General features: G+C 44.8%; 1 protein-coding gene across 3 annotated transcripts in view; it reads left to right on the top strand.

Moving 5' to 3' along the window:
* Positions 1-14,798, top strand: part of LOC116400734 (thyrotropin receptor-like) — a 34,037-nt gene that overhangs the window by 14,349 nt on the left and 4,890 nt on the right. For 2 of the 3 annotated variants that reach the window (XM_031878720.1, XM_031878718.1), the window contains 4 exons: positions 2,783-2,857; positions 2,984-3,058; positions 3,161-3,238; positions 14,564-14,632. In XM_031878720.1, coding sequence (XP_031734580.1) covers positions 2,783-2,857; positions 2,984-3,058; positions 3,161-3,238; positions 14,564-14,632 — 297 coding nt within the window. The remainder of the gene's footprint in view (positions 1-2,782; positions 2,858-2,983; positions 3,059-3,160; positions 3,239-14,563; positions 14,633-14,798) is intronic. The other variant, XM_031878719.1, reaches the window with a different exon arrangement.

Raw genomic sequence — 14,798 nt, forward strand, 5'->3', positions numbered from 1 at the left:
GTTTTTGTCACAACAGCTTCAATGACAAAATCAAATATTTGATGAATAAATAAATAAATCTCTGATTTCATGTTTTTTTTGTTCCATCTTTAATCCTTAATGTTTCTTAGTGAATTTAATATTCTTGGCTGAACACACGTGTGCCCTCCTCTTTGTTTACCTTTTCAACGTAAACACGCTCTCTGTATCGATCCACAGGTACTGCAAAACTTGTTTTTCTATCTTTAGCTTGGATTAGGATTTAATTCGAATGCAGTAATTCTTTGTAATGTTTTAACAGGATTAGGGGATGTGTTATGTGTAGCAAGCTAATTGTTTCAATGAACGTTGTTGTAAGAGCCATATGAGACTTAGTAAGATGTCTTAAGTGATTTGTGCAACAAAAATGTGGAAATGCTCCTTTAGTTGCGTTACTGACTACATCACAGCCAATAGCCCTCAGTTGAGGTTAATCAGTCTGCGGAGCAACATCGTTTTTTGACCGTTGTGCCAACACTGACAAGTTGAGCAAAGAATGTTTCTTGTAACTTTATTTTGTTGAGTAAACCTTTTTTAAATGAAGCTACTGCCTTTGAAGAATCATTACGCGTCAAGCTTATTGCCAAACACAGACTGTAACAGTAGTGGTAATGTGTACTATCGGACGGAGGGAAGATTGCCGCTACAGTTGTCATGCTCTATAGTTTTTTCCATGAAAAGAAAGATGCCATATTCAAGCAAGTTTAACATGGTCAAATATGGTCAGGTGGTGGTTACAATGGCAATGTCTTCTAAGTAAGTGTGTTTCTCTCTGCCGTTGTTTTTTCATATAGAACCGAGCTAGGTTAAAGTAAACTTCTAACTGATGTTATGTTGGTCCGGCAGAGGTCTGCTGGAACAAGCCTTAACGATAGCTAATACGTGTCAGCTAGCTAATGTTATGTTCTGAGTAAAAAAAACTAATGCAAAGGGAAACGGACTTTGGGAGGCTTGGGAGTTGCAGGTGAAGTTGTGAAATCTATCGCTGTAGATGTGCGGTAATGCCAGAGGCTTATTGTGGTGAAGCCGGCACCATTTGAATTATGATGTATGTTACGTACCAGTGCTTGGAGCGGCCAAAAGAGGAACGCCTCATATTTCAGTGATAATCTTACATGCTCAAAAAATATATATTATATTACAAATTAAATATGAAATTAGTCATGTTGAATATGTATCTTGTCATCAAAGTCCTAATAAAGGCGGTAAAACCATAGACTGTATAAAAAGCAGACTTAGTCACCCATCGACTTGTGAACTTCTGTTTTGAAGCCTTGAGATCGCCATTTTGGCTGTTGCCATGTTGGTTTTCCACTTGAAACTAATAATTAGAGATTGAGACCATAAACTCATGTTTACAATGTTTACTGAGGTAATAAATCAAGTGAAATGTAGGGTAATTTTCTCATAAACTTCTATATATTTAGACTTAGTTTTGCAACCAGAGGAGTCGCCACTTGCTGGCCATTATAAAGAATGCAAGTTTAAGGCACTTCTGCATTGGTTTCAGTTTTCAGACCCAGTTGCCACATGAGTGAAACTAGGTTACTTTAAAGTACAGTAATGTGCAGGAATGACCATGACAATGACAAATTCCTCATGTTTGAACTTTAATAAAAACTTTGACTCCAAATATCTTCAGTGGATTAAAACAATGTCATAAATCTGAACTGTAAAATACAAATCGCACTGATCACAGTAAGCAATGGCTCGATGGTTCGTGATGCCAGAGGATTTTGACTGGACTGAGTCCCGAAGTGACGTTTTCTCCATAGTATACACATTAAATCACGCTCTCCTCGACCTTTTTATCTCAAACCTCTCCAGTCCACGACAAAACAGTGACAGAAAACTGAAAACTATTGTAGCTAAGATCATCATATGCCAATCATAGACTGATTATAAAAGTGGACGTGGTCAATGTGACGTCACCCATTATTTTGTAGAATGGTTTTGAAGCGCCGAGTTTGGCATTTTGGGCGTCGCCATTTTTTGGAACTAGAAGTGACCATATTTGGAAAATGGTTGGAGCCAGAGAAGAGCGAGGCCGGCAGGGCCCAGTACAAGGTAGTGCTAGCACCAGCTTGGTTAGCAAGGTTAAACAGGTGAGTTATATAAAAATATAACCCCCGCACAGTTGTTATAAATGGGGAAATAAGCAAAAGTAATTTTTTGTACCGGGCTGTGATCATGTTGATTTCTGTTACAAATTTTGGCATTTTAACATCGAAGTCTTAACAATTTGATTCAATTTTGGAGCCAGTCTCAAGTGAATATTGCAGGAACTGCAGTTTTTGACACTTCAGCGTTGGCTTTATTTTTCAGACCTGGAGGTTGCAGCATGGTGCCAAACAACTTCTTCCAAGTGTTTCAATGCCAATGTTTGGATCTTGTTTTCAAAGCCAAATTGTATTCTTAATGCCAAAATATTTCAGTTTCTTTTTTAATAAATTTGCAAAAATTTCTACATTTCTGTTTTTTTCTGTCAAGATGGGGTGCTGAGTGTACATTAATGAGAAATAAAATGAACTTTTTTGATTTTAGCAAATGGCTGCAATGAAACAGAGTGAAAAATTTAAAGGGGTCTGAATACTTTCCACTGTAGGTCAACATTCAAGAAGGTGGACATTGTACAGGAGATGTGGTCAGAAAATTATATGTTTTGACCAAACTAAATATTAAACTATTATGAGCTTTTTCCTTCAAGAAAAAGAAAGAATTAAGAAATATTTACGTGTGTGTCTGTATCTTGTGTGCCCAATAGACAACTAACTGGTATCAAAACACTGTCATACATCGACCAAGAGGCATTTAAAAATCTGCCTAATTTAAAGTACCTGTAAGTACAATTACATTTTCCCATGTGTAATCCTTGTATATCATATTTCACAAGGAAACATAGTAGAATTTCTATGTCCCCTATTAACCATAAACTGGCTACTGACTGAGATTTATCTCAATACAGTGGGATCACCAATACAGGTCTCACCTCCTTTCCTGGGCTACAATATATTCAGTCCAGCAAAGAGGATTTTATTTTGTATGTACCATTTAAATATACCTAACTGTAATGTCAATTGTTTTGCTAAAATGTATGAATTTTTAAAGTGTAAAATATTTCATGTTCATACCTTTCTGACAGGGAGATAGTGGAGAATGTCTTCCTAAAAGTTATACCTGCTAATTCTTTCACTGGGATATCTGAGAAAGCTTTGACCATGTAAGTATGATTTATAGTTTAACAATGACTCAAATGTCAGACCCCATTGCCACTGACCCACTGGAATTGACATTGCAATTCTATAGTTATTTTTGCTAATTTTCTCTTACAGCTTAACCAAAGTATGATTTGATCTATTGTGATCTGAATGCACTTACTTTGTTTATTATTTGCTTACTTACAATTACTTTTTTAAACTCTGAAAGAAATGTTAAGTTATGAGTAGTGTAAAATCTTGCTATTTGCTTTAATCAAGTCAGAGGGAAACAGCACAGACTTTTAGTCAATGCAGGGTCCAAAAGGTTTGTTGTGACAAATAAAATCTATGAAATAATAAACAATGAAAATGTGGGCAAAAAATAGGTATCAGCCCCTATCTCAAGCCTGTACAAGCATATTGCCTTTGAAGATAAGTCTGCTATAAGGCTAATGCTAACGTTCAAGAAATTATTATTTTGACAGAAAAAGGCCATTACTTGCCACATCCTCCCAAACTGCTCTAGGGTTAACATGGGCAGAGACCTGGCGACTTTAGTTGTTGGGTGGGGTCGGGGGGGCATTCCCCATTCATACACCGTAGGCACAGCTACTCGAGCAATTTGCAATTTGGGGCTAAGTGTCTTGCCCAAACACATCGACATGGAATGGTGGCGGCGATTGTACCTCTTATCCTCTGATTGAAGGACAACCGCTCCATCACTGATCCACAGTCGCTGACTGCTCCAAAAGATGGCAATCGGGTAGGGAGGGGTAGCAGCAGGTACATCTTACCTCAAGAAAAACTCAAGAAAGCTGCAGACATACCCTCAGAGACATACAACTAGGGACTTAAGGTACACGGCCATGGCAAACAAAGTATTGACACTGGGTGAAAGATACATTTGCGGCACGGTCTGCAAGAACAACCGGGGCTGGAGAGAACTATGCAGAGCACAGGAACCACTCTTGGTGAGACTTAGGAAGAGCCAGGCCAAGAGTCACCCCACAGTGCCCAGAACATTTAAGCGCAAGAAGCTCTTGCTCCAAATAAAGTAGTTCAACAGTCCCAGATCAAGGGGCCTCCAGCCAGTCATTTAAAAGAGTAGTTTCAGTCTAATCAGAAACTGAAACATTATCTTGTTGTTATCGTTACTCTCAACTCTGATATACTAGACCTTCATAAGTAAACAAGACCATTAGCGAGAAGATTGGCTATTTCTATATATTTATTCTTAATGGATGTTATCGGTGCCAGAGGGTCGGATTACGCGCAAAATCTGACAAAATCATGCAGGTTAACCAGAAACTCCTCCCGCAAAGACCAGCCCTCCGTGGACAGACCCAGATCTAGCTTCGCTGCAGCTTTCGACCTGCACCTGCACCCCACCTCCTGCTCTGACAGGAGGTGGAGAGCTCACTGCTCTGCCGGTCCCCACTGGGAGCCAACGACTGCACGTTGTGGACCAACTGTCCTGCGTGGGCCAACTGTCAGATCCTGCTGCAGTAAAATGAGAGGTTGTCCAAACCCTTTGAGTATTTTTCCATTGAAAAGATGTTTAAAAGACGTCTACGCCCACCGTTGAAAAGACGTTCAGAATTGGTTGAAAAGTGAATTTTTTTTTGCTGACTATTTATAGATGTTGATTGAACGTTCACGCTTACACCAGATTTCAATGGGATTTGCAATACTACAATTTTTCGTCCTCTACATTGTGCTAATAATAGTATATCATCATTTTAGAGGCTTACTAAGAAACCACATCCACATTTATCAGTTGAAAGCCAATTTTGCAAATCCCGTTGAAATCTGGTCTAACCGTGACCGCTTAATCAACGTCTATAAATAGTCGGCGAAAAAACTTTCACTTTTGACCCCCTTTTAACCGTGTTTTCAACGTCACCATTTTTGAAACGTGTTTTCAACGTCAAAATGCTCTCAGATCAATATGTAGCAACTAAATACTTAGTCATAGTAACACATCATCAGTTTCCACTTACAGGACAAAAGACCAAGTGACACAGGCAACAGTTAATTTGTATTTATTAAGCACAATATAAATATAAACATTGTTCTTTATATACAACCATAATCTCCTTTTCCTGATTTAAATGTTGTTTTCAAAGCCACACAGGACCCGGTTTCAGAAGGTCTGCCATATTTTCAAGGTCGACATCTGTAAATAAAACAGTATTAGAAAAACACATTAACTTTTAAACCAGTTTTGAACGCCTTATCACCGGAGACCATAGACGTCTTGTAAACGTGTTTTCAACGGAACTGTGAGGATTTATGTCTAACTCTGGTGTATTTCCCTCAGTAGTGTCCTCCTCCGAGTCCCACCCACTGCCGTGCCTCTCTCCGTAGGCACAGCTGATGCTCATCTCCAGTAATCATCTCCAGCTGACATAAATACTCCGATCACTCTCATCCCAGTTGTCAGTCCATCCGTTTACCTACCTGGTATTCAGACCCGTGAGTTGTCCGTTTGTTCACTCTCTGAAGATCTGCTACTAACGATCCGTTTTGTTTTCAACTTGCCTGCCGTCCAGTGTCGAGCCTCGGATTTTCACCTGTACGAAGAAGCCTTCCAGTTCGTTCCTCGGAGATCAACTGTGAAGTCTTGGCAATCCTGTGTCGAGCCCCGGGTATCATCACACAGTCGATCCTGACTGCCTGCCAGCCGTGGATGCAGACCAGCCACCTTCCGGCTAGGATCCGAGCGGAGCGCGAAGACGCGCCTCCGTGTTGAGTCTGACAGTTTTCCTGCCGGCTTCGTCTGCCGCTCAGTAGGATTAGCAACTTTCCGGCTTGGACCCGTGCGGAGCGCGTGGAGACGCCTCCTATTGACTTTATCAATTTCCTGTCTTTTCCCCTGACTGAGAGAAATAAATAATCTTGGTTTTGAAATAGAACTCTGCTGTCCTGAGTCTGCATTTGGGTCCATGAACACACCATATCATAACAGGAACGATGCTGACCTGGATATTACACAGTATATTCTTTATATTGTCTGTATATTGCTATAAGCCAAACAACAATGTTTTGACCGTGTTCTTATTAGACATTACTTTGTTTTACTCACATCCTCATTTAAACTGTGTACAGCCCCACTCGCTGTCCGCCGTGTATTTTACATGTAAAATGTCCTAAAACTCTTTTATAATGTTAGGCTACAGCAATAGTCCATAAAGAGTCTACAACATATACTAACACATGTTGCTAACGCTACTAGCTAACATGGTAACGCTACTAGCTAGCAGCCTCGCCCGCATGGTGAGCATAACATGATATTAATGATATGGTAATGATATTTCGGTTTGCAATATTGGAATAAAGTAGTTCAAGTACTTACAGAGTATGTCGTTAGCGTGAAGCCTCTTTTATTCCGTCAGCTCGTTCACTTCACTCCTCAAGTCCCGTGCCGTGTTTCTAGAGAGGGTGCATGTTTAAAAGTTGTAGTAGGAACCGTAGCTACACTGGTCTAACAAAAATGGCGACACTTCGTGCTGATGTCTTTGAACTTTATTTGCCGCGTTCTCTCTCTCCACCTCAGACACCGTAAAAACTACAAACAAAACAAACATTTTTACATAAATTGTGAGCTCTTCCTGGAGTCACGGACATTTGCTAGCACAAGTTGCTTGCACATATTAGCACATTAAAAATGACAAACTTCAATCTCAAAAAATGCAACACATGTAAACGTAAAGGCAGGTCAACAACAATACACACAAATATATGTTCAAATTAACACTTTACCGTGTGCACCTCTGCATAGAATCAGTTTAATCTGGGGTCGTTCACTCCTCTCTGCTTCTGTGCCAGCAAATGATCCACAATGCCACGGTCATATGCCCACGCCAACTCTGGGTGTGGCCCGTTACTTTACAACGTTACATGACAAAATACGATACCTTGAGGCAACACATACGGTACCATATACAGTTGTGTGAAAAAGTGTTTGCCCCCTTCCTGAGTTCTTATATTTTTTCATGTTTGTCACACTTAAATGTTTCAGATCATCAAACAAATTTAAATATTAGACAAAGATAACACAAGTAAACACAAAATGTAGTTTTTAAATGAAGGTTTTTATTATTAAGGGGGAAACAAAATCCAAACCTACATGGCCCTGTGTGAAAAAGTGATTGCCCCCCCCCCTGTTAAAACATAAATTAACTGGTTTATCACATCTTTGGAAAGCTGAGTTCAATTTCTCTAGCCACACCCAGGCCTGATTACTGCCACACCTGTTCTCAATCAAGAAATCACTTAAATAGGACCTGCTTGACAAAGTGAGGTAGACCAAAAGATCCTCAAAAGCTAGACATCATGCTGCGATCCAAAGAAATTCAGGAACAAATGAGAAACAAAGTAATTGAGATCTATCAGTCTGGAAAAGGTTACAAAGCCATTTCTAAAGCTTTGGGACTCCAGCGAACCACAGTGAGAGCCATTATCCACAAATGGCGAAAACATGGAACAGTGGTGAACCTTCCCAGGAGTGGCCGGCCGACCAAAATTACCCCAAGAGCGTAGCGACGACTCATCCAAGAGGTCACAAAAGACCCCAGAACAACATCCAAAGAACTGCAGGCCTCAATTAAGGTCAGTGTTCATGACTCCACCATAAGAAAGAGACTGGGCAAAAATGGCCTGCATGGCAGAGTTCCAAGACGAAAACCACTGCTGAGCAAAAAGAACATAAAGGCTCGTCTCAGTTTTGCCAGAAAACATCTTGATGATCCCCAAGACTTTTGGGAAAATACTCTGTGGACTGAAGAGACAAAAGTTGAACTTTTTGGAAGGTGTATGTCCCATTACATCTGGCGTAAAAGTAACACGGCATTTCAGAAAAGGAACATCATACCAACAGTAAAATATGGTGGTGGTAGTGTGATGGTCTGGGGCTGTTTTGCTGCTTCAGGACCTGGAAGACTTGCTGTGGTAAATGGAACCATGAATTCTGCTGTCTACCAAAAAATCCTCAAGGAGAATGTCTGGCCATCTGTTCGTGACCTCAAGCTGAAGCGCACTTGGGTTCTGCAGCAGGACAATGATCCAAAACACACCAGCCAGTCCACCTCTGAATGGCTTAAGAAAAACAAAATGAAGACTTTGGAGTGGCCTAGTCAAAGTCCCGACCTGAATCCGATTGAGATGCTGTGGCATGACCTTAAAAAGGCGGTTCATGCTCGAAAACCCTCCAATGTGGCTGAATTACAACAATTCTGCAAAGATGAGTGGGCAAAAATTCCTCTACAGCGCTGTAAAAGACTCATTGCCAGTTATTGCAAACGCTTGATTGCAGTTGTTGCTGCTAAGGGTGGCCCAACCAGTTATTAGGTTTAGGGGGCAATCACTTTTTCACACAGGGCCATGTAGGTTTGGATTTTGTTTCCCCTTAATAATAAAAACCTTCATTTAAAAACTGCATTTTGTGTTTACTTGTGTTATCTTTGTCTAATATTTAAATTTGTTTGATGATCTGAAACATTTAAGTGTGACAAACATGCAAAAAAATAAGAAATCAGGAAGGGGCAAACACTTTTTCACACAACTGTAAACTCAATAGAATACACAATTACACATGTCTCTTTGACAGTTACAGGAACTGTGATGCTGAGCCCCTGCGCATGCGTGTTCCAGCAGTAAACACAGAGTTGTATTTTGCATGAAAATACAGACAGAATGTGCTCTGCTCTCATTACGATGTCCTGGGAGCTTCATGTTGACAGTACAGAGTCTATAGTTCCATTATGATGACGTTTTATATGAAACATTAAATGCGTTGAAATCACGTCTTCCTATAGACCACATTTCACCGACCAGCGTAATATCACTTAGGAGAAATAAGTTCAAAGTAACCAATATCGTGTCTCTTTCAACCTACAACTGAACAAACCATCAATATTTTAAAACAAATTGGTGTTTTGTGACACGTTGATATTGTATTTTAGCCGGTTGAAAAGACGGTCAAAATAGGTCTTAGATGTTCAGACCCCATTTCAACCCGTTTTCAACCAGAAATCAATGTTGAAATCCAGGCTAGTCCTCACTGGGAAGGGACTCTGGTGCTCAGAAACACTACCACTTTTTCTCTGAACTTAGCCATCGAGGCCTACAAGTTAATAGGAGACCGTCATGCAGCAGTTGAAACGCCATGTTCGCACATCTGCTGAAAGTCATCTTTTTGTTGGATCCTGCCACATGTGTGATCTTATATGTGCATCATATCTGTCCCCAGAGATATTAAAAAGAAATTCTAATCCACATTAATAGTCAATCCTTAAATTTTGAATATACATTTTGAATCTACTTATTGTTACACATTTTTATTCTCTTTGTAAACCATTCACAAATTGACTCCTGAACAATTAATACATTCCTTTCCTTGCACCAGCGTTTGAACCCTGACCACTTTGCCGTGTAACAGGCAATGGTAGATACCGCTCTTACCGCCGGGATGGTCTGCACAGACTGTATAGACTGTCGAGCCCTCCCCATCCTTTCCCTCTCAGGAGCCAAGGCTGGAAAGGACGGCCCAGATTGGGCAGCTTAGCTATTGTACCCATCGCCCCCCAGAGCCCCCCAGTTCTGGGGGGCCCCCCAGAGCCCCCCAGAACTGAGGAACAGTCAGGGCTTTCATGATCAGGGAAACCCCATCATGTGCTATAAAGCCCATATCCACAGCCTCTCAACCATCCACAGTAATGCGGCCCTCTGCCCTGCCTGTTGATGTAGGACACCGTGGTGCTGTTGTTGCTCCTCACCAACATGTGCATGCCTAGTATCAGGGGCCTGAAGTGTTGGAGGACCAAGAACTGCCTGTAGCCATTCTCTGTGGTCTTCAAGATAAAAGGAGATCCTCATTGTTCGGTCATGCAACAACTGAAGTGCAATGTCCACAGATCTACTGAAGGTGCAGGTGGCCAGTGCAATGCCAGTCTTTTGCATGCGAATGCTGGATGGCGAGACTCAAGAGTATCCTGTGTTTCAAAGCCACCTCGACCTGAAAGTAAGCGCTTTGAAGTTAATAGTGGTGAACCAATTGCCCAGCTGAACCAGTTCCGGTAAACACTTGATTAACATACTGTCACAGGAGTTCACGGGTTAGGACCCAATCGCAAGACCACAGGAGACAGAAGTTGATATAAACAGGTTTTATTTAGCCTGAATAAAGAGAAGACAGGAAGGTGTGGAGCCCGTGGTCCGACACCAGAGAGTAGGCAGATCGACGGTGTGAGTCCCGTGGCTCGACACCGGAGGGCTGGTAGCTTGACGGCATGATGTCCCATGGCTCGACACCAGAGAGTAGGCAGATTGACGGTGTGAGTCCCGTGGCTCGACACCGGAGGGCTGGTAGCTTGACGGCGTGATGTCCCGTGGCTCGACACTGGAGAGCTAGCAGCTTGACGGCGTGTGTAGTCCGTTAACACCACGGAGGGCAGAGCAGCGGTGAGTAGTCCGTAAACACAAAGGAGGGCACGGGGGATTCCCGGACTGACGGACACCGGAGGCAGGCGCTCGAGGCAGAAGATGCAACGGGGTTGAAGCGGGTGAAAGACGGTACGGCCTGACAACCCCAGACTGCAGGACCAGAGTTTATATAGTGCCAGGGGAAGCGTTAGTGGGACCTGAGTCTGGTGTGTCAGCCTACAGGAGGTAATCGGCTGGAGTGGCTGCAGCTGTGTGGCCATGGGAGGTGTCTGGTCTGACAGGGATCCTGACAGTACCCCCCCCCCCCTCAAGGAACGGATTCCAGACGAAGCTACACCGTCCAGAACAACAATCAAGGGAGGGCGGAGGGGGTCCGGAGGAGGGACGTCCCAGCAGATACAAAGCCAACCAGGGTGGGCGGAGGGGGTCCGGAGGATGGGTGACTGGATCACGGGGCCGCAGAAGAGCTTCGGCCACAGGTGCTCTGGCGGACGGCCAAACTTGCTTCGGACACGGGTGCTGCGGCGGACGGCCGGACTTGCTTCGGACACGGGTGCTCCGGCGGACGGCCGGAGCGGGCAGAAGGGCTCCGGACACGGGTGCTCCAGCGGACGGCCGGGCGGGCAGAAGGGCTCCGGACACGGGTGCTCCAGCGGACGGCCGGGCGGACAGAAGGGCTCCGGACACGGGTGCTCAGGCGGGCTGGACTCGGACTCTCTGAGTCGGGGCTCCGGGGAATAGGATGCTGGTCCAGCGGCGGCAGGAACTGGAGGTCGCTGCTGCTCCGAGACGGCAGCGGCGGCAGACACTGGAGGTGGATGCGGCTCCGAGACGGCAGCGGCGGCAGGTACTGGAGGTGGATGCGGCTCCGAGGCGGCAACTGGAGGTCGATGCGGCTCCGAGGCGGCAGCGGTGGGAACTGGAGGTCGCTGCTGTTCGGAGACGGCGGCGGCCGGGACTGGAGGCCGCTGCTGTTCGGAGACGGCGGCGGCCGGGACTGGAGGCCGCTGCTTTTCGGAGACGGCGGCAGCCGGGACTGGAGGCCGCTGCGGTTCGGAGACGGCGGCGGCCGGGACTGGAGGCCGCTGCTGTTCGGAGACGGCGGCGGCCGGGACTGGAGGTCGCTGCGGTTCGGAGACGGCAGCGGCCGGGACTGGAGGTCGCTGCGGTTCGGAGACGGCAGCGGCCGGGACTGGAGGTCGCTGCGGTTCGGAGACGGCGGCGGCCGGGACTGGAGCTGGCTGCGGCGCAGAGGCAGCAGGAACAGGCTGCGGCGCAGAGGCGGCAGGAACAGGAGCTGGCTGCGGCGCAGAGGCGGCAGCTAGATACGGTGTCGGCCGGAATGCCATCTGAATACGGGGAGCCGGAGTTGGCCGGACCACCGAGTGTTCCCCTACACTTGCTTGGCCCCGTGTCCGGCTGAGAAGGTGCTGAGCCATATAATTTGAGTCCACCGGAGGGTCAAAAGCCCTCCTCAGATCCTCCACAAAGTCCACAAAAAGCACAGCATTTGGCCGATCAAAACTTAATGTTCTTGCGGCCCAGTCCAAAGCCCTTCCCCACAGTAATGCAACCACGTAGGAGACCTTGGACCCGTCCGAGTCAAAAGTCTGAGGCTGACGGTCAAATACCTGTTGGCATCGCAACAGGAAGCCCTGGCACTTCCTCAGTGTTCCGTCATAGGGATCTGGAGCCGGCACGGGGGATTCCCAGACCGGCGGAGCGAGGACAGGAGGGGATAGTGCGGGTGCTGGAACTGGTGGAGACTTGACTGTCCGGGCTAGTTCCTGCACGAAACAGCTAATCTGAGAAACTTCAGCAGCGAAACTTCTCATCTCCTCCAGCAGACTGTTAGGCCTGTACAGCGTAGCTGCTCCTGTGGTTGCTGGGTCCATTATGGTCAGGTCGTTCTGTCACAGGAGTTCACGGGTTAGGACCCAATCGCAAGACCACAGGAGACAGAAGTTGATATAAACAGGTTTTATTTAGCCTGAATAAAGAGAAGACAGGAAGGTGTGGAGCCCGTGGTCCGACACCAGAGAGTAGGCAGATCGACGGTGTGAGTCCCGTGGCTCGACACCAGAGAGTAGGCAGATCGACGGTGTGAGTCCCGTGGCTCGACACCGGAGGGCTGGTAGCTTGACGGCGTGATGTCCCATGGCTCGACACCAGAGAGTAGGCAGATTGACGGTGTGAGTCCCGTGGCTCGACACCGGAGGGCTGGTAGCTTGACGGCGTGTGTAGTCCGTTAACACCACGGAGGGCAGAGCAGCGGTGTGTAGTCCGTTAACACCACGGAGGGCAGAGCAGTGGTGAGTAGTCCGTAAACACAAAGGAGGGCACGGGGGATTCCCAGACCGCCGGACACCGGAGGCAGGCGCTCGAGGCAGAAGATGCAACGGGGTTGAAGCGGGTGAAAGACGGTACGACCTGACAACCCCAGACTGCAGGACCAGAGTTTATATAGTGCCAGGGGAAGCGTTAGTGGGACCTGAGTCTGGTGTGTCAGCCTGCAGGAGGTAATCGGCTGGAGTGGCTGCAGCTGTGTGGCCATGGGAGGTGTCTGGTCTGACAGGGATCCTGACACATACAGAACATCTTGCAGGCTGGTTTAGGATACGGAGCTCCAAAATGGGTCTGAAATCTGCCGTCTTCTTCGGTACCAAGAAGTTTGCAGAGTAAAACCATTTCTGTCTGTCATGACAGACACAAACTTTCTGTAACAGGTCTTAGATCTCTGCTGAGAGATAATCCATCTCCTTCTGGGAGGATAGATTTCCCTCCTTGACGTCCATGAAAGGATGAGGAACAACGTAGAACTGGAAAAAATAACCCAGTCACAATTCCCTGTCCTTCCATTCCATTACTACGCAGTTGCATGGCCACTCCGCGTAAAACTGTGTTCAAGGACAAGCGATGAGCTGTGAGGCGGCAACAAAAAAGCTGTGATATCCTGTTTGTATCAAGGGTGACTGTGGCTTAGTGGTAGAGTGGGTCGTCCTTCAATCAGAAGTCCCCTGCTCCGCTAGTCCATGTCGATGTGTCCTTGGGCAAGAAACTTAATTCACAAATTGCTGTAGGAATGTTAGTTAGTTCTGATGGGCAGGTCGCACCTTGCATGGTCATCAGTGTATGAATGAGTGTCAATGGGTGAATGATGACATGTAGTGTTAAAGTACTTTGAGTGGTCGGAAGACTCGAAAAGTGCTACACATTACCATTACCATGTGCCTGTTTTTTATGTCTGTGCCATTAAATGCCATATTAAAGTAAATGGATTAATTATGTATGGAATAAATATTGTACATGCTAACAATCACCCAGTATATTATATTCAGCTTCATCTCCTTAAAGGCTCATTTGTCCAAGTCACGGGATATTTTATTGTTTTGAATTTGTTCACACATTCAAGATTGAGAGAGTCTAGAATCTCCTCCAAACCAAACAAACAAAATCAAGTTGCTTTAATTTTAGGACTCCACTTGTGTCAAACTAGAAGCATTCCTATGCTTTAAGAAGACAAGGAGAGTACTCCTTTTTAATATTACCACACTAAGTGCCGAACAGATTAATATATTATTTTATTTCAAATTTAATAACATTGTTTTGCTTAGTTTATAATGTAATACTTTTCTCGTAATGTAATAACTTATTACATTATGCACAAAATTGTTATTGAGTTGCGCTGATGGATTTCTTACATTATGTGCTGATTGTTATATTATGAGCTTTTATTCCATTTAAATTATTACATTATGTGTAGTTATTACATAGTGCACAGTTATGAAGTTGCTACAATGTTTACAAATAGACATGGAACTTATTTTCCACTTTTAATAAAAATGGAGTTAATGGAAGGTTCATGGGATATTTTCTCTCTCCCCCCCACCCCCCTCTTTTTGTAGCATGCTGAATAGCAATGGTGTGAAAGAGATCCAGCAATATGCCTTCAATGGGAGCAGATTGGAGGAAGTGTATGCCATTTTGAACAGTTGCAGTGAAACAAAAACAAAAGCTCAAAGTCCACACACACTCACCAATATTTAAATTTCATCCAACTTTACAACTTTCTTATTTGGTTCCTTTATTAATGTATGTTTGAGCTTTAACAACCTGGCTGGATGACATGTTGAACTACTA

The sequence above is a fragment of the Anarrhichthys ocellatus genome, unplaced genomic scaffold (assembly GCF_004355925.1).
Source record: "Anarrhichthys ocellatus isolate YVR2014 unplaced genomic scaffold, GSC_Weel_1.0 scaffold195, whole genome shotgun sequence".
Classification (NCBI taxonomy): Eukaryota; Metazoa; Chordata; class Actinopteri; order Perciformes; family Anarhichadidae; genus Anarrhichthys; species Anarrhichthys ocellatus.